The 19,632-nt window shown below is 43.5% G+C and overlaps 1 protein-coding gene across 1 annotated transcript in view; it reads right to left on the reverse strand.

Annotated features, from left to right (window-relative positions):
* COL4A1 (collagen type IV alpha 1 chain) overlaps positions 1-19,632 on the reverse strand; it is a 145,637-nt gene that overhangs the window by 23,061 nt on the left and 102,944 nt on the right. The window contains exons 19-30 of the mRNA XM_019731071.2: positions 19,463-19,547; positions 19,086-19,121; positions 18,439-18,603; positions 15,025-15,120; positions 12,850-12,933; positions 12,224-12,294; positions 7,530-7,721; positions 6,789-6,957; positions 4,339-4,431; positions 4,148-4,252; positions 2,142-2,239; positions 134-284 (exon numbers count right to left, since the gene is read on the reverse strand). Of these exons, the coding sequence (XP_019586630.1) occupies positions 134-284; positions 2,142-2,239; positions 4,148-4,252; positions 4,339-4,431; positions 6,789-6,957; positions 7,530-7,721; positions 12,224-12,294; positions 12,850-12,933; positions 15,025-15,120; positions 18,439-18,603; positions 19,086-19,121; positions 19,463-19,547 (1,345 nt within the window). The remainder of the gene's footprint in view (positions 1-133; positions 285-2,141; positions 2,240-4,147; positions 4,253-4,338; positions 4,432-6,788; positions 6,958-7,529; positions 7,722-12,223; positions 12,295-12,849; positions 12,934-15,024; positions 15,121-18,438; positions 18,604-19,085; positions 19,122-19,462; positions 19,548-19,632) is intronic.

The following is a 19,632-nucleotide window of genomic DNA, read 5'->3' on the forward strand; positions in this document are numbered from 1 at the left end:
ATAAGCTCTAGTCTTCTAGGATTTTCATCATTCGTTCACCATATACTTACTGAAAACCTAAGAGATGTTCTGGGGACACAAAATAAACAGACCCAGTCTTTGTCAGAGTCTAGATTTATCTGTAAGAAGTTACCTCTGATTCCCTGAAGGCCGGGGGGCCCAACAGCTCCATGCTCTCCGGGAATGCCTGGTCCCCCGATGTTTCCCTTCTCCCCGGGTGTACCGGGAATGCCGGGAAGACCTGGTAATCCTTTGAGTCCTGGCAGACCAACTCCAGGCTCTCCCTGGAAATCCCCAAAGCACCGAGAAGCAAGTTAACCAGCAAAGCCCATGATTATATGAAGCCAAGAGCACAAGTGCAGACTGTTAACATTTCATAAGAATAACATCTGTCCAATCTTCTTCAGTTTGCAAAGCTTCCTCACACCTACTATTTCCTTTCAATCTCCCTACAAGCCAAAAAAAAGTAGATTTTTTTTTTATTATTTTCATTTTACAAAGGAGGAGAATCAAGGTTCCCCATAGTTGAATGACTTGTCCAATGTCACAGAGGCAGGCTTTCCACCCAGGTCTCCTGGCCCCTCATCTCTGATGCCTTGTGTCTGTGAAGAGCTGACTGTAAGTAACAGACAAAACACCAAATGTGGTTTGTGACCAGGTAAATGATACCTTCTGAAGAGGTGGGAAAAATTCCAAGACTGGAACAGGACATCGGTTATGTATTTTTTTGTTTAAAGGAAGGATTTAACATAAAATTGAACACTTAACACAGCTATTTCATAATTCAAAGGGCTTTGACAAATACAGATAATTAAAAACAAAGGGAGCATTTTAAGTGTCCAGGGGTGCTCTCAAAACAGCTCCAATTTAGGTGCTGACATAGGCCCTTTGAAGCAGGAGGCAGACATTACATCACAGTGACCCTCTGGAGTCCACTGCGGATGACAATGCCCAGATGAGGATTATTTGGAAAGGAGCAGGCATTGGTGACTTCTCTATACATCCCAGCAGGAAATTTACAAAGTAGAAGGAACTCAATCTAAGGGATTTTTGAAAAAGAATTTTAAATCATAAACCAAATCCTTAATTTCAATTCCATTCAGGTTTACTACCTCATGAGCCTTGCGTGTTTAAGGGGATCCACATGTCACTACTGCTAACTGATTTTTCAAATCAAGTGCAGGTTAGAAGGGGAAGCTAGTGGAATGTTATAGAAAGACAGTTTCCAGAAGATTCTCTTCCATCTCAGCCACACGGAGCAGGGACACCATGAGGTTAGGTGCTTCTCAGGAAGGAGCTTCCCCGCGCTCACTGAGGCACAGCTGCCTCCAGGTGCACTGCCCGATCCCCACAGCTTTACCTGCCCTCCCCCATAGAAAGGGAACAGGCCAGGGTACTTCTGCGGTTGGCAACGGATTGCCCTTGGGACTTTCTCCCATTTAGGACCGATGCCTTCCGGCAATTTCACTTCCCCTTCCTTATAATCAAAACAGGAGAGGATCTAACCAACAGTTACCTACACTTGCAGAGCAGAATTTCAAGTATCAGCAAGTGGGCAGAGAGATGTGTGAGGGCAAGGAGAGTCCTGAAATCACACTAGCCCAGGGGTCCCCACCAGGGCCATTTTGACCCCCAGATGACATCTGGTAATGTCCAGAAATATTTTTGGGTGTCACAATTGGGGTGGGGGTGGGGTGCTCCTTTGGCATCTGTGGGCAGAGGAAGCTGCTAAAGATTCCATAATGTTTGGGGTAGCCCCCACCAAAAAGAATCACTGGGCCAGCAAGTCAATAATGTGGAGGCGAGAAACCCTATGCTAGACCCTCCCTGGGGGTCTAGTATGTCTTGTAGAATGGTACCTTTCAAACACTTTTCTTCTGCCACTCACAGTAAAACAGACTTTATACACTGCCATTCAGTGTACACAAGCAAGAACATACTCATAAAGCTGAAACAAATGATTCTCCCCAAAACATTTATTACCATGTGCTATGTACTTTGGTATTTTCTATTCTATACTATTTCATTAAAAAACAAAACATGCTGATCCCACATATCCTGTGAGATTAACCCACATTTTATGTGTCCAATTAATCACAAGCATGGAGGAAACAGCAATCTAGGGAACACTCAGTACCCACCTTTTGGCCGGGCACACCTGGGTTGCCAGGTAAGCCAGTAAGTCCTGGGCGACCTGGATTCCCAGGATGTCCCACCTCTCCAGGTAAGCCATCAACACCTGTTTTGAAGAAACAAAACAAAACAAAACAAAAATCATTAAAGTAATATGGCCATTCTCCACTTTCTTTTTTTACACGTGCCCAAATGTACCTGAACTGATTTGAGATGGCCAATAATAGCAGGAAGGCCCTATCGAGGTGGTTCTAAGAGGAAGACGAGACCTCCTGGTCATGGGGGTGCCACCAATCCCACCTGGGGCAGCCCGGGCACCCGGCATCCCTCGCAGGGCCTGCGGCCCCTCTTCTTTCTCTCCCACACGTATCCTTCTTCCTTTTCTTCTACTTACTTCAAAATTTTCTTCCCTGTCCTACTCCCCCTAAAACAAATACACACCTTGACATTTGCAGACTAAGCATGGCAGTTTAGACTCTTACTACTCCACATGTGGCCATGGGTCAGGAACATGGCTGTCGCCTTATTAGAAATCCAGCCTGGATCTACTGAAGCAGACCCACCCTTTAACAGGACCTCTCATGATTCATGGATGTGTTAAAGTTTGAGAAGCACCGCTTCAGTCCACTGGTTCTCAAATGAGGCCTCACCACTTTGGAGGTACGTGGAGATATTTGGAGACTGAGTCCCAACCCAGCAGTTTTGATGGGCTTTCTGACAGTGGCCACTCGGTTCTAATGTACCGCAAAGCCTAAGAGTCTTCCTGTGGCATGCGGAGGGCCATGGCATGCAGTCATTTGTAAGTTTGCAGAAGTACAAACCTGAATTGCACGTGCTGTGGGCAGTTGTGCCCAGGGTCCCTGACAGAGAGCAGCCCTCACTGCCCACCAGCATCGCATTTCCACGCAGCTTTGTGACAGGGCCTCTAAGTAAGCAGACCTTTATCAGCTAAATTCTACCTGTCATGAGGGCAATGGTATGGCTCTCATATGGAATACAGTGGGGTTCATGAACTTGCAGAAGGTCTACGCACTGTCCCCCATGATCTTGGAGGGTCACCAAGGGCCTTCTGCCCTTAAGCCTGACAGAAGTGGCTATGTGCATGGGTGGGTCTTATGTGGTTTCTGGAGGAAACAGGCTGCTGTTTCCTGCCCTCTAGGCGTGAAGGCCTGTAACTGTGAGTGCATGTGATGCGGTGCCTCTAAACAAGAAGCCGGGAGCCTGGAGAAGCCTTTAAGCTAGGTTTTGGCCAAATGGCCAGGAAAACGGGGTTCAGGATGCCAGCCCAAACGGAAAAGACACGCCCCCTTGTGGCTCCCGGCGCCTTCTCAGTCCTGGATCACTGCACAAATGCTAAGTCCCTACACCAAGCCCTACATGCAGAACTGGCAGAATAAGAAAGCAATTCTTAGCTAGAATAGAATAAGAAAGAAAATGTCCATATAATTTTCAGAGAAAAAGCACTGGTTCTCCAATGTCAGTGCTCTGTGGGGATGCTGGCCCCACAGTGTAGGGGCCTGCCGCCCAGGAGGAAGCTCCCTCCTCATATGCCCCACCCCTGCCCCTGGGCCTTCCCTCTGACTTGCACACCCAGCTGGTATAGGTCCCAGCAGGCTGTCCATGTCCTTCACGGATGAGAGGACTTCCTCGAAGGTGGGTTTAGACAAATCGCACCTGCCAGCTTCCTGGGTGCTTCCAGTGCCCAATGTTCTGACTCCTTCCCAACCAAATTGCTCCACTGGCAGGCACCATGTCACCCATGGCCTTGGTGACTGAACTCACCATCCTCCATACATGCAGCTCATGGGCCAGCCTCCCCTGAACTGCACACTCACTAACTTACATAGTGTGTTCGCGTCCATTGCCTCTTTTTCTCATACAATTCAAGTAAAGATGGAGAGACCACAGCCCTTGGTGCTGACCAGCCAGGGGATGAATGTCACCATTGGGGCCCCCATGGACCATGGCCAGAGCAACAGTCCCACTCACGGTTGGGCTTATCCTGCAGGTTTACCTTTGGGGCCTGGAGGCCCTGGAAATCCAATGCCAGGCTGGCCGACAGCACCCTTCTCTCCCGGGAGGCCTGGCCTTCCCGGGGTTCCAGGAAAACCTCGGTCACCTGTTGTGAGCAAGACCAGTGGTCAGTGAAAATAATGAAAAACTGTTACAATTGTATCTCCAGGTGAAGTAGAACTCTAAAAGTACCTTGGGGCCCATCAAAACCTGGGGATCCCGGAAGTCCTTGTGTTCCAGGGGGACCAGGTAAAGGCACAACTCTTCCTGCTTCACCTCTGAGACCTGGGAAAAGAAGAGTAAGGACACAGTGTGACCATGGCAGCACGTCCTCTGAGAGCCCTTTGTGTACCTCAGCAGAAACCTGCACACCTCCATTGCTTCCCTCTACTCTTCTACAGTCTTTCACAGAATGCTCCCCTTCACCCTCACATGTATGTCCAAAGTGACCTATATTTGTTTGACACAAGAATTCCTTAAAAGTCCAAAATAAGAGTCACAAAATTGAAAATCCACAATAACAAAAGGTAAGATGGCCATGGGTAATTTCTTAATTAGTCTGTTTCAAAAAGTCAAAACACTTTGATTGTTCTCCCTCAATTTCTCAGCACTAATTCTAAACAGACCTAAATTACGTTCCTCTGGTGGTAAATTATCTTCACAACATGCTAACTGCATAATTATGCATTATTCGTAGCAGTGCAGCTGGATGGTTGTATGCTGTCTCAGAGCAGCATAAGCTAGGAGGTGCCAGCCCAGCCCCCTGGGTGTTCGTGCCTAGAAGATCCACTGGGCGTCAGGATTTAGCTGTTAAGAAAGGACCAAAGGGATCACCTCCAAGAATGTGTGTATTGACTCTCCACATACCTCATAAGGATTCAAGATACACAGGGCGTCCCAGTAACAGCCAAGACATTCTTTAGCTGGATTGTGGGAAATGCCTACCAACTGATCCCATACTTCTTTGCTATCAGTTCCACCCCTGAGAATGAGGCTTTTATTATCACCAAAGTAAACAGAGTTCTGGCAGATCACAGAAGACCGGGTTTCTAATCCAAAAGCTCACTGGGTCTGGCCGGCTAAGGAACTCTACAGAACGTGGACAACTGATCAACAGGACAGTCAACAACACGTCCTGCAGGAACCTTCTTCCCCTTCCTGCAAGGCTATGGCTCCATGTGCCCAGGCTAGTTTTTCTGATGGTAGTTTCTGGCCAAGAAGAAAGTCTGATTCCTTTTTACAGCTCTGCAAGTTTCCAGGTTCCATATGCACAAAGAACACTCACTATGCTGATTTTGGAACCAGGAACTGTGGGGAAGTGATCAGAGGTCTTTTTTCCAATACTGGGGATCAAACCCAGTATTTCTCTGCCCCGAAAGGAGTCACAAAAAAGACATTTCTTGCTAAACAAATAACAGTTATCAACAGGGTCATAGCTTGGTGCTAAGTAACCAATGTTCTCAAACAATGAGAATAAGAAGAAGAAGATACATTAGGACGTTAAACTTGGACTTCCATCAAAAACTAGTGAATATTTCCTGTGTCAGAGTGCTTATGAACTTTATACTATGTTTTAACAAGAAAATAACAGTTCCCAATGCGGACAGGAATTGATAAAACTTGGGCTAGATATAGGGCTGGTGACAGAACTGGCAAATTTGTGAGCAAAAAGGCCGTAGTGTAATTGGTTCTACCGAGTTCTTGTTGAATATTTTGATTATCCAGCTACATAGCATGTTTTTTCAACATTTCCTAGTCATACAATTTTAATCACCCAAAATCCTCCCATTCATTTTTATAACTTTTGAAACATGTCTTAGTAAAGCACACTTCCTTCCCTCCTCTATACTCGTGCCATTCTTGGCCTCTACGCTTCTCATTCCAGGATTTTCTAGGGAATGATATGAGTGTTCCATTTCTATCCTGAATCATATTCAACTAATAAATTGTTGAGAGCCTACTGTGTGCAAGGCCTGGGGCTTCCCCTTGTGCACTTTTGTCCCTGGTAACAAGGATGTAATAGAGAATGTCTGGGAGAAACCATCACAAAGTCCTTTGCCCACGTTCTCTGCCAAACCCTGGACATGAGCTCCAGGGGGGTAGGGCTGTGTCTCGTTGCTCATCACTCTCTGGTCACCACTTAGCAGTCAGTGCTTAGCACACAGAATCACGTAAAAAGCAATCGGCAAATGACGGAAACCAACATGAATTAAATAGCAATAGTGAAGTTGACACGGCTGTAGCATTAGTAAACAGGCAGTGCATATCAGTGGAGAGGTGGAGAGTATATTGCTTGGGATATCCAGAAACTGAAACGGACTGCACACTGGGGAAACACAGAAAATAGACGAAGAGGAAAAAAATGGGCTTCTGTTGGTATCACTTCCACATAAAAGGCTGACTTTAGCTGGTATATACTATATACTTATAAAGAAAATCATCTGTAAATTCACATTCTTTTTGGCCAGATCTTACACATTGCCTAGCCCATCTTACATATAAGCAAATGGAGGTACAGAAAAGCCAAAAAAGGACTTGTCCAGGTCACGCCTAGAAGAATGAAACTAAACCCATGTCCCCGCGTCACTGAACCCAGGATTCCCGGGCACCTTTGTGCTGCACCTGAGATCCTCAGGCCTCACCTGGCTGCCCTGGGGGTCCAGGGTTTCCTGGAAAGCCTGCTTGTCCTTTATCACCAACGGGACCAATGGGGCCAAACCCTGGAGGCCCAGGAGGTCCGATGTCACCACGACTGCCAGGAAATCCAACTCCTCCGGGGGGGCCGCGTTCTCCTTTTAATCCTATTGAACCCTGCAGCGAAGAGAGAAGAAGAAATGTTATCAGTAGACATACCAACACTCCTGTCCATGTCACATTTTTCCACAATCTGTAGTAAATAAGTACCAGAGTTTAACTGGTTTATGCTATTTATTTACTGCAACCCTTCCACAAAGGTCAACTTGTAGTTAATAAATGAAACCAGCATTCTCTTCTCTAAGCTGAGCAATCATCCTCCCCCCTTATCCTACATGAGGAGACACTTCACAAAGAGTACAGTACTCATATCTGGAATCTTCTTTTAAAGGATGATGACTTGAATGCCATTAACTTTAAATTTTACCTCCCTTCTGACATAAGGAAGTCTTTTCAGTTCCCCCAAATACATCAGAAGACACTGATCCATTATCATCTAATTATTCAAGTCAACACCATCAATGTAGGTTTCTAGATTTAAGTTTTCCCATGAACCATGAAACAAGTTCACATTCATGACAATCATCATACAAGTGAAAAATGCATAGATAGGATACAAATTGTTCATTTCTTCATTCTTTGAATAACCATTTGCAAAGTTCATGTTCAAAATCTAGAAATAAACATACCGGGGAGCCTTTGGGGCCGGGCAGACCTGGATGGCCATCTCTTCCAGGAGACCCTGCTCTGCCTGGCATACCGGGTTGTCCTGGAAAACCTGGGTCTCCTTTGTCACCTTTGAGTTGAATGTCGTAGTAAATCTCACCAGGTTCTCCTTTGGCGCCTGGCTGGCCCATCAGCCCTGGTACACCTTGAGGTCCCTACAAGAACAAAACTTTATGGATGCCACTGAAGACATCTACCCATAGAACAAACCAGCATGAATCATTATATATTGAACAATGAAATCAAGAAGACACCTTCTTGAAAAATGGTAATGTGTTTCGATCGCCTCTTTAATTTTCTAGGAGCAAACCAACAGCTCTGTAACAAAGCCCTGATCTGACCTCACTTCCTTTGTTTCCCTTAAAAACACTTTAAAAAATCCTGATTATGTATTTCAAACAGAGACTGGAATAGGACACGGGGAATAATGGTGTGGCACTGAGCACCCAGCTCGTAGAATGGTCCCTAGGTAACTTTCTTGCCCTTTACAACTGTTAAACATTCACCAGAACATTTTAGCAATGGTTGGAAGGCACTAAATGTATGACTTCCCAGGCCCAGGAACTAGAGAAACGGCTTCTAGGTGCAGGTGGTGGTTGGAGCATCAATGAGGGCTGGGATGAGCCATGTTTTCTCTAAGTCTAGTCATTATTAAAATTGCACAGGTTTCCTTTTATGCTCACGCCCCAAATTCCGGAAGAGATAAGGATTTCCAGGACACCAGAGACACAGGAAACTCTGGGAAGTAAGCACTGGGCTAGCTCTAAAATTGTTATTTTGAATAGTCAGCAAAATAGAATTGACTTCCCCATGAGACAAATACTAGAACATTTTTCAGTTCCTGGAAAGTTAAATCTGCAAGGAATGCCCAAACCCATGCATGGTTTCTCTTCCAGCCACCCTGAGAGTCGGGGTTCACAAGGAAAATAGCCAAGTTTTCAAATAATTGTCTCAATTACTTGTTCTCTTAGGCCTGAAAAATCTCTTCAGCCTCCCTGCTGACTTGGCAGATGTTAAACTTTTGCACAATTTATTTAATTTGAATTCTTTTCATAAACTCCCTCTCAAATGGTTCTTGGATATATGTGAATCACACACATACACATACCTCTGTGTGTATGTGTAACACATACTTCTCAAAGGAAGGAGTTGGGAGACAATAGAAATACCAAAATGCATACAATCTTTAGATTTTAAAAATGGCTACCATTTATTGTGTGCCTACTATGTGTCCCAATTGTTGGTATATCATCTCTGATTCTTATCCCAACTCTACAGGGAAAATATTGGAAGTACTGCTCAGCAGATGAGAGAACTAATACTCAAGGAAGTTCAGTGATACATCCAAGAAAACACGGTAGGAAAGTACTTATTTCTGGTGGCAAACCCGCACTTTATGCCCTCACCACACGAGTTAGGTGTTATCTTGTAAAAGCTGCCTATTACACAAATGTGGAGACGAGGCTCACAGAAGTTCAGAGGCCTATTCAAAGTCACACAACAAATGGCCAATTTGCGACTAACCTAAAAGGGGCCAACTTACTTTCCTGCCCATATTGCTTCCTAAGAGCTGAAACAATGCCAGCTGAGGAATGGGAGTGGCTGTTCTTCCTATACCAAACATGGTGCAGTTACACTTTCTTAGATGCACAACCAACACCATCGAGCACACTTCCAGAAGCCTGAAGAGTTGGCAACAAGTCTGCACTGCCCCATATTATTTTACATGTTTAACTAAATAACATTAAAACTTCAGCTCCTTAGTCACACTAGCCACACTTCAAGGACTCAGGAGGCACCACTGGCCAGTGGCTACCAAACTGTACAGCACAGATGTAGAACATTTCTATAGTGGCAGAGAGTTCTCCTGGACAGATACAGCTGGTCGGAGCTGGCCCTGAGCCAGAAGTGCCCCTTGTAACAAAGGACACTTCACTCAGATCTACTCGGGAAAGGTAGAAGATGCCCAGTCTATTTGTTCTTGTCCCAAGCATGGCACACGTTATCTCTACCAGCCACCTGCCAGAAAGTTTAGCAGAGGATCAAGGAAAATTCATTATTTAGTTGAAAGGTATTGTGGTATTTTGTAGCTTTTTCTCTTGAGTTCATATTAGCTCCTATGCATCCTCAAATCTCAGCTAAAATTAGGCTCTTCTTGTGAAGTCTTTCCTGATAGGCACAGGCTGCTTTCTCTAGTACTTCCATGGTGTGTTACATGGTCCTCCATGTAAAAATTGCTTTATTTACTAGGAATTTTTGCTTGCACTTCTGTCTTTATTCTTTCAGGGCTTGGAGAACCGGACCAGGCTTTCTCTTTGTGTCTTTCATGTCTGCAACTAGGGAGATACTGGTGCAAGTATATGTTGCACTGGCAATATTCACCAATGAAAAATAAATACCAGTGTAAGAAATTACAACCAACATGTAGATTTCTCAACCTGGAAGCATCATTACATTATTTCATGGTGATTATTCACAGCCTGCAAATACAAAATTTTCCAATACTATGTGCACAGGGTGAGAAAATGTAATTTTTAAAATTTTAATAATGATGACCTTGTCAGGTTAACCATTCAAGGGAGAAATCAAGACTTTCTTGAAAAGGGACATTTATGACCCTAGGCCATTTCACAGGGTTACTGTGCCACAGCAATTCTTAATCCTCAGCGATTCAAAGGTCTTTTGATCCACATCCCTTAAGATAAGGGTGAAGGAATCAAATACTGCCTTGAAAATTTAGCCTTGGCTACATAAATCGGAGAAGATCTGAAAACTACAAGGCCTGCTTCTAAAAAGTGGCGCCACTGTGGGAAAAGCAGGGAGGAGCTCGTTTCAATTATTCACTGCCAAAGACCACGGAGCCTGCTGGGGGCAGCGTGGGCTTCAACGTCTCAGACCGTCAGGAGCCAGCCTCTTGTGATCTGTCCTTCTTTCCCCAGATCAAACACCGGGCTTTCAAAAGAATATCCCATAGAAGTGCTATCCACTGAAATGAAGACTCAGAGCACATCATCACTTTTTCATTGTCATCTACTTTCCAGTATGTCCCACTGGTCCCTGGATGCCTCTTTTAGCCTCCAACCGAATTTGAAATAAGAGAACCACATTTTTGAGCTAGTTAAACCATGGAGCTATGATACGGCTTCAAATAAAAAGAAACTTACTATCTGCTCAATTAAATGATTTACACCTAAAACAATTTTTAGTAACTTTTTCCATCTACAGAAAGGAGCTCCTAACGGAGAAGGCATTAGAATCTTTGTGTATGTTTTCTTTATTTGCTTCCTTATCGTGACTGCTCACAATCCTCTCTCATATCCTTCCTCTTCACCCATTTTTATTAGACTTGGGGCTGGAGGGATGGGTATCTGGACTAGGTTTCAGGCTGAGTGGAGGCAGGAAGGATTCCAGAGGGGCCAAGGAGATAAAGACTATGTCCAGAGGTCAAAAGCCTCCTTTTCTGCCCCCTTCAAAGTTCTTCTGCCTTTGATCCCCACCACAGTCAGGGCTTCCCAGCTATGTGAACTTCTAATGTATTTAGAAATATTTTAAACATCTGTGACTTCTTACTTAGCTCCCTAGGCCCCAGGGAAGTTCTGGAAAGCAGAATCTCAAAATCTAACTTCAAAAGGAGAAAACTATTGCTGAATTCCAGTTTCATTCCCATTTCACTGTTGCCCCAACCTGCCTTTATAGAAGCGGCCAGTAATATTTTTTTAAATTACACATGTTAAAGAGCTACAACAAAAAAGAATAATGCTAAAGATTTTATGTTCAATTTATGACAAAAGAAATAAGAAAGGAAAAAGAAAGAAGAGAAAAAGGAAATGAAAGGAATTTTTGAAAGTGGTTAATCCTTATAGAACTTAGAAGAACCAAGAAAATATGAGAACGATACCTTAGTTTAAAAGATTTACAAATAGATGATTATATGCAATAAAATAACGTCCTTCAATATTTAAGAGTATTACTATTTTCTGTTCAATGGCTTCTTTAAAGCAAAGTAGAAAAGCTAAGAAGCTGATATTTTGATTAAGTGAAAGTTTTCATGTCCACGTGATTGAGATATTTCATTTACAGATTTGAAAAAGCATCTTGACAATAAATGTTGGTGACAGGAATTTTCAAACTACATAGCTGTAAGAAGAATAAAAAAATATCTCAAATTCCTAGAAGGAAACAGGTCAGTTTTCCTCCATCTCTTCACAGATGCTATTGGTGCTGAACTTATTCACTCACATAACAAGGTTTTTAATTATCTGGTATGATAAGCAATGCTTGTGCAGAAGGACAATTCAACTCAACAGTGTAGCTGCTAAGAGGTGACTCCTGACCCATGTGATGGCACCATTTGTTTCAAGAATTCCCAGAGACACTGAGGGAAAGTGACACCCAGTGTTCGGCTGCACCTGGAATTCTGACCAGGGGAGAAGAAAGGCAGCTGAGGTGCGGGTTCTGGAGCCAAAAGTCCTGTTCATGCTCAGGTGGAGGAGTGAGGAGGGACACAGGGAGTAAGTCCAGACTGCTGGACAAAGACATCACTTTACCAGCTCCTAAATAAGGCAAAAGGTATATCTGCAAATGCAAACATACATACTTTTTTGTTTGCTTGGTGGCAACTTCTAATATGGACATGAACTCACACAGGCTTACTTACCGGCAACCCTTCAAGACCATCCCTGCCAGGGAAACCTCTGTCGCCCTTAGCCCCTGGCTGTCCCGGGAAACCTTTCATAAGAGACAGAGGAAAAATTACAGTACGTCATTGATGAGACACTTTCTAGTAACTCAAAAGCCTTTTAATTGTTTCAAGATTCAAAAGGGCAAAGGTCTTTATATGAAGTGGATGATGTTTGAGAATCTCAAGAAAATAATAATGAAAACGCTCAAGATGAGCTCAGAAAGAGAAAAAGTGACCCCAAGTGCATATAAGTAACTCTGAGGCAGAATGGCTACAAGTTCCCCCACCCCACCCCGAGGGACCACTTCAAGCAAAAACATTCAGTTAACTTCTTTTGAGATAACGAAATTTGCCAAGCTGAGTGAACCGTGTGGTGCATATCCTTTTATTAGGACATTTTACAACACGGAATGTATAGGCTATCTTGATAATTTTCAACAAAGTGGACAAATCCTGGAAGTATGGCTTAATACTCTCATTATTATGCTTAGTTTTGAATGTAAAAACTTAGGTCTCTTATGGAGTAAGACAGGTTTCACTGTGAAGCTTCCAACCCATTGAAGCCAATTCTGACATGGTTCCTTTCACATTTGGGGTCTTACCTATTTCTCCTGGGGGTCCCTGTGGCCCAGGGGGTCCACGAAGTCCTGTTAAGTCACAGACGAGGCAACCCTCTCCTTTTTGACCTAAAAAAGGAAACACGGGGGGTACTTATATATAACACGCGCGCAGAAGTCTCTGCAGCATAGTGACAGAATAGAAAAGGGCACAGAAGACTGTCATTTCAATAGTGACATATGGAAATGTGTGTTTTCTCAGTTGTCTAGTCCCTGCTCCCAACACTCTAACTGCTAATCCACTGTGTTTGTCTATCATTGGGTACACTTCACAGGTAACCACTGGTGCATGTCTAACAAATCACTACAAAGTGATTCAGAACTCAGTTTTGCCCATTAGCCTGAAAAGTTTTGACTGATATAATTTTGTGTCTAACTTTAAAACTTCCCATTATTTTTCAGTATTTGTTAGCAAACTGTACATATCACTCTTGGACTTAAACCCATGTGATGGCCTGACCGGTGATCACTGGGAATAAGAAGCCACGAAAGCAAGAACAAATGACTGACCTGACACTGAGATGGAACAGTAGAGATTGCAGCACACACACACACACACACACACACACACACACACAAAGGGAGGAAATACCTTTCTTTGTAAATTCTAACATCTTATATCTTGACTTTCAAACTAAGCTAAAGGCCTTAGGGTGTCTTAGATATAACCGTTTCCTAAACCTTAAAATGTCTGGTTTCGAGGCACAGATCAGGTTTAACATAGAGCAGAGTGCACGTGGAGAAGCCCATGCTCAGAAGTCCTAGAGGCGGGTCCGCTTCACTCGTCCCCTTGCCCTGACGGGTGCTCCCCAGACCCCCCCCCCATACTGCTACTGCACACTCCCCTCCAGCAGACCCCATTGTCAGAAACTGAAAAAGGACCGATATAGGCAGCCCAGTGTCTCTGAACTCTGGGAGACGTACACTGCTTTGTTTTGTGTTCTTCCCAGGGGCAGAACAGGAGCCCATCAGTGGAATGCGTACAGACATGCACAAGTCTGCTAACAACCCAGCTACGTCCTGGGCACCTTGGGACTCCATGGGTGTCTCTGCTCGTGAGTCTAGAAGGGGGCAGGGTGAGGCACTGACTCTGCCATCTGGGCAGGCTGACAGCTGTCTAGCAGGAGTATGAAGACACGGGAAGAAAAGGGCTTCTCTTAGATTTGAGGAATGGATGAACAAGATTTCAGTACAAAGAACCTCCCGACCATTGACTCTATCATAAAATGCAACAGCCCATCTCAGAAAGTACTAAATACATGGTAAATAGAGAGATGCATTGAAAACCAAATGATACTCTAATTGGTGGCACCCTCTGCCCCTCCCCTGCCAATGACTTCTAAGATCACTTCCCTCTAAGGTTCTGTAACTGACGTGGCTGTCAAAATTCTAAGATGTTAGCCGAAACTGTTTTCCATGAAGTCTGTGTTTTACACTTTTGAAGAACAAAAACTTCTTTGCAATCCAAAGCCAGAAATGGTACACAACGGGGTAGATTTTGGGGGCAGCCCCCTATTTGTTCTATTCTCTGGGTCCTCAGAGACATATAAATATTGGAATATCCCTTGTTTATTATACTCTAAGATAGGACTGTTGGTGTAGTGATTATCCACGTTTGTTTTCAAGATTGCAAAGGGATTATGATGTGTTCTGTGTTGGTGTTACAGCAAACACTTGAACAAAATTAAAGATAAAATTGAGCCCAGGGTGGAGTTGGTTGATCCCCCGGCAGAAGCAGATTTGCTCGTACTGATTACGTGTACAGAGCTTGGAAGGTGGTGAGCATTCCATGTACGCACTTGTGATTTGCCTTGAAGAAAAGACGTGCGTTCTTTGAGAAGGGAACTCTCAAACTTTGAACTGAAATATCACATTAAGGCATCAGAGAGTTTAAGCTGCTGGCCATGGAGAGGGTAAAAGGAAGTAACTGACGTGGGCCACGTCTTCCCATTGTCTCCCAGGTGATAGCTGTCTCTCAAAATCCCAACAACAGGAAAATCGCAACAGAGCTGTAAGGAGACAAAGTCCATCCTAAAAGGGACTATGAGGGGAGTTCCAAATGAAGGGAGAATGCACCCATGCCCCCCAAAGCCAATAAGTACATAGGTATGTAATATATGTCCAAGCACAATCATCATTTTCAAATAATTCATCTCTTACCTTTCTCTCCAACTTCGCCTGCAAATCCTGGCTGCCCTGGAACTCCAGGAGGACCCCGATCACCAACTGGTCCGGGCTGGCATTCCACAATTCCATCTGAAATGGATTTTTAAAGTTATAGGATCATTCCCACCAACTGAAGCTAGGTATTTGTACCTAATTCAATCTCTACTATAAAACCCACTATTTTTAGGTTATTGGATATTAGAAATCCAGCTTTAGTTTGCTTACAAACAAGCCTAGTATATTAACCTGAAAAATGTGATTAGCACACATAGCATTCATTCACCATCACAAGCCATCACTTCTGACATTTCCATTTTTATAATTCTAAAACATATTTCAGTTCGTTAACCCTGCCCTGTACCTTTTTTCATTTTTATCTTGCAAAGTACATACCATCATACTTATTGTACAGATTAAGAAACTGAGGCTTAAGAATGTTAAGTGGTTTGTCCACCATGATACATATCTGTGACGTCAAAGCCGAGACTTGAACCACTTTATTTCTTATTTTTCCTAAGCAAATTCATAGCAAAGTAATCATTATTTTAGAGCTGCACACTGTCCATGGGGAAATGCCTCTAATTCATTGTCCCTATTCCATTCTGAGCACTGTTTATGTGAAGAAGCATGAAAATGAATTGCAGTAATGCAAACACCATCTGTTATGGGTTCTAGTAAAAAAAAAAAAAAAAGTAGTTTTATAGTTCAGATGCACACATCAAAATTTAAATTTCCTTCAATTCTCTGAAGAAAAATGACGACAATAATTTAACCCACAGCTTCTGCCAGAGCAGTCCTGTCATGACTGCAGTGCAAACATTTGTGAGCGAGAGTTCCTGCCTTCTTCCCCTCCCCTGTCCTCCCCTCCACACTGTCTTCTCATCAGGATAGAGAGGGGACAAGGAGAGAAGTCTGGGAGTCACCTGAACACCCCGAGTCCCTGCTTTCTGCTCTGGGGCCCTCCCTCTGGCTTGGATGCATTAGCCAGGATCAGCCTTTCCCGCTGTCCCACCCCAGCTGTATCTCTTTTTCACAAGGTATCAAATGGGTTTGCTCTCCCAAACACAAGGCCCCCAAAACGAATCTCCCTATCTTATGACTTTGTTTAGAGCTCAGAGGCAAAAGTTAGTTTAAATGTGTAAATGGAAGTCCAGGAAGAAAGCATTCTTGCTGGTTGCTTCTGTTTTCCCAGGAGCTTCTCTCAGTAAAACACAGGCAGTAAGAAGGCCTGAGGGGGTAATAACTCTGTAGCAGGGTCCATTGGCTCCTGCTGCCTCCTTCCTGGCTGGTTCATTGATAGCCCCCACCCCTGCATGCCCCCACCCCATCTGTCTTAAACAAAGTAGAGTCCATTTTTACGCTTCAAAGAGTAGCCCCTAAATTTCTTCACTGTAGAGAACTGGCATCCCCAGCCCTGCACGCTGAGGGTATATGAACTCCCTGATTCTGGAAGCGTAGCCTCACGAATATTGACAGACACAAAATTATTTCTCTTTTCCAGAGCATACCTCCTGCTGGCTTCATCTCAACCAGAATCCCTTCATATCCCTAGTAGAAAAAGCAACTTTATGTCCTCATCAAAACCAATTTAAAACAATTTTATGTCTAAAGCAAGAATACAATGATGATTTCTGGGGAGTTCTAAAATGCAAGTTCAGATTTGACATTTACACTGCCTGCTCACAGGTGGGGCATCTGCAGTCACCGGTGGCTTAGGCTGGCTGCCACCACATGGGGAAACCACAGGAGCAGAATCAGGATGTAGAAATCTCTATATTGCGTGGTTCATGGGCTACTGATAAGTCCTAAGAGGCAATTAATTTTAAGATGCAGCCTCTTTAACATACAATGTAAATCTGAATAAAAATCTCATTTATAAATTACCTCTTAATGCTCTGTGGTTATGAATCACTTAATTTACATAGACTAAAAAGGCCCACTGGAAAACTGGGATGGCAGATATTATAATGTGTCCAGCCAACACATCCTACTCAATTAACAGTAGTGGGAAATTTATATCTTTATATGAAATTTGTTCATATTTCAATACTGGCACAATTAAAAATGCCCACAAAATAAATGTCTTCCGAGATTTCCCAACAGCTCCCCCACCCCCTTCATGGCTTTGCCAATCACTATTTAAAATTACAACCTTATGACCCACCCGGCCCCACCCCTAGAATTCCATATTGCCCTTCCCTGCTTATTTTTATCCTGCATTTGACATCTTTTATACAAATACGATTTACTTATTCATTTGGTTTACATTTCCCCACAGAATGCACATTCCCAGGAGGGCAGGATTGTTTTGTGGATTTTGTCACTGCTCCAGGGACAGTGCCTAGTCTATCGTAGGCACTCCAATGGTTGTTGAACGACTAAGTGACCCAAAGACCCTTTCGATACTTAAAACCTTCTCTCAGACACACAGAGAAAAAGTATCTTTGGATTGAGTGCCTCTAGGACTTCAATATTTCATCTTCATTCTCCATATTTCACAAAACCAAGAGAGAAGGAGAGGAAATCCTTATAATGTCACAGGTAGTTCATGCTTCTTCCCCACCCATTAACACATATCAAAGAAAATTCATGCTGATTTGTTCAAATCTGGAATCAACTCTTCCAGCAGGTGAGTCCATACCTAGCCTCCTTATGAGAACTCCCTTTCATGATGACGTGTTTGAATTCTAGCAAATAAACCACCTGGTACTTAAGGCGTATGAATCCATCTTCCATCAACTCTCCAGAAAATTAGCAGAACTTGCTTTGGAAATCTGAACTTATTTCTATTGGTACTATTAACTTAAATCCTCTGAAATTTTCTTACATTTTGCATTGGTATTACTTTGGGATCATAGGATCCCCTTCACAGAATCAAGAGTTTGATGTTCTGCGCTAAGCTTTGATGAAGGGCTGTCATGGGAAAAAATCCATGCAATGTACCTTTCAAATTTGAAGTTCTCCATTATGTTACCACATAGACTGTGCAGTCTGTACCCATGAAATCCCTTCTTCGTGTGTGTGTGTGTGTGTGTGTGTGTGTGTGTGTCAGTATTAGTGTGTGTCTCTAGACAAACTTGAATGCATTCTATTTTCAGTAAGAACTGTACAACTCAACTGGTTTGGTTTTTAGTTTTAGATGCCAGGAGACTCAGAAATGGTTAACATGCTCCTTATTTCTTTAAACTAGTTTCATGATTGTATTTTTACTATAAAATTCCTTTCTGTAGCATGATTAATTTTGCAAAAATACCTAGGTGGGATGTAACTAATTCATAAATCACTGGACACACCAGCCTTTTGTACTGCACGTGAACTCTGGAGCTCCGTCAGCAACCAGGTTTAGCTCTGCCCTGGCATCCTGCTCTCCACGGATAACCCCTTGAAATGATCCTAGAGGGAACCTACTTGTGTGGCCTGGCTGCCCAGGGGGCCCGGGGGGCCCAGGAGGGCCCTGGAATCCATCTCTTCCACTTGGTCCTGGCAAAGACAGCCCTGGAAATCCTTGGTCACCTTTTTCTCCTCTTTCACCAGGGTAACCAGGAGCACCAACCTGCCCGGGTATCGGGATGCCTAAAACCAGAACAAAATGCCACGTATATAATTACAATACAAGCTTAATATCAACAGCACAAACTAATTTTCTTAACTCTGTTCAAGGCAAAGTGAGTAGTAACCATCACTGAAAGAGGAACTGCTTAGACAAGTGAAAACAAATTACAGGCTTCTTACCATGCAAATGCTGACATTCAAATGCTTCCTACACATTAACTTTAAGGAAAGGATCAGAGCCAGGGAGAGTAAATAAATGTGACTTGATGAGTGACATAAGAAGTCCCACCCTTTAAATTCAAGTTCATGACTACATGCTAACAGGCACCTTACAAAATAAACACTTTCCTATGAACATCTCTTGATTTCATAACTAGAAAAATATGCAACAAAAATGTTAGCCATTTTATACAAATATCTAATGCACACAATGAATGTGTTCAGAATACAAATCACAGAGAAGTTTTACAAATATTCTTTAAAAATCAGTTAAGCATGCTCACCTGGAGGACCTTGCAGGCCCGGTGGCCCTGGGAAACCTAGAGAGAGAAAGAGGGTTGGACAAACTGAGACCGGTTCACCTGTGATTTACGGTTTACATTTCTGTGCTCATGGTCAAGGGGAACAAGGGATATTGAACTTGTGGAAATGCAGTGCCCGCAAAGCTACAGAGACACCACAGGAAGGGCCCCTGGATAGCCAATGCAACAATGAAACACAAGCTCGAATGAGATTCTGTCACCACGAGGCCCTGCAAATGTTTTCAAAATGCGAATGAATACAGGTCAAAAATGGAAGCCAGAGAAAGAAAGGATAAGAGAAAGACAGAAGGAGGAGGGAAGATGGAGGAGGGAGGGAAAGAAAAAGGAAAGGAACTTACCTTTGGGGCCTGGCTCTCCTCTCAACCCTGGAGACCCTGGGTGCCCCCGCTCGCCTTTTTCTCCCAAGGGTCCTGTGCCAATCACCTGAATGATAGAACACGAGATTATCGCATGACATGGGAGTGGTTGGTACTGTATATTACAACAGTGTGGGTGAAAAAACTAACAC

The sequence above is a fragment of the Rhinolophus sinicus genome, linkage group LG04 (genome assembly GCF_036562045.2).
Source record: "Rhinolophus sinicus isolate RSC01 linkage group LG04, ASM3656204v1, whole genome shotgun sequence".
Lineage (NCBI taxonomy): Eukaryota > Metazoa > Chordata > Mammalia > Chiroptera > Rhinolophidae > Rhinolophus > Rhinolophus sinicus.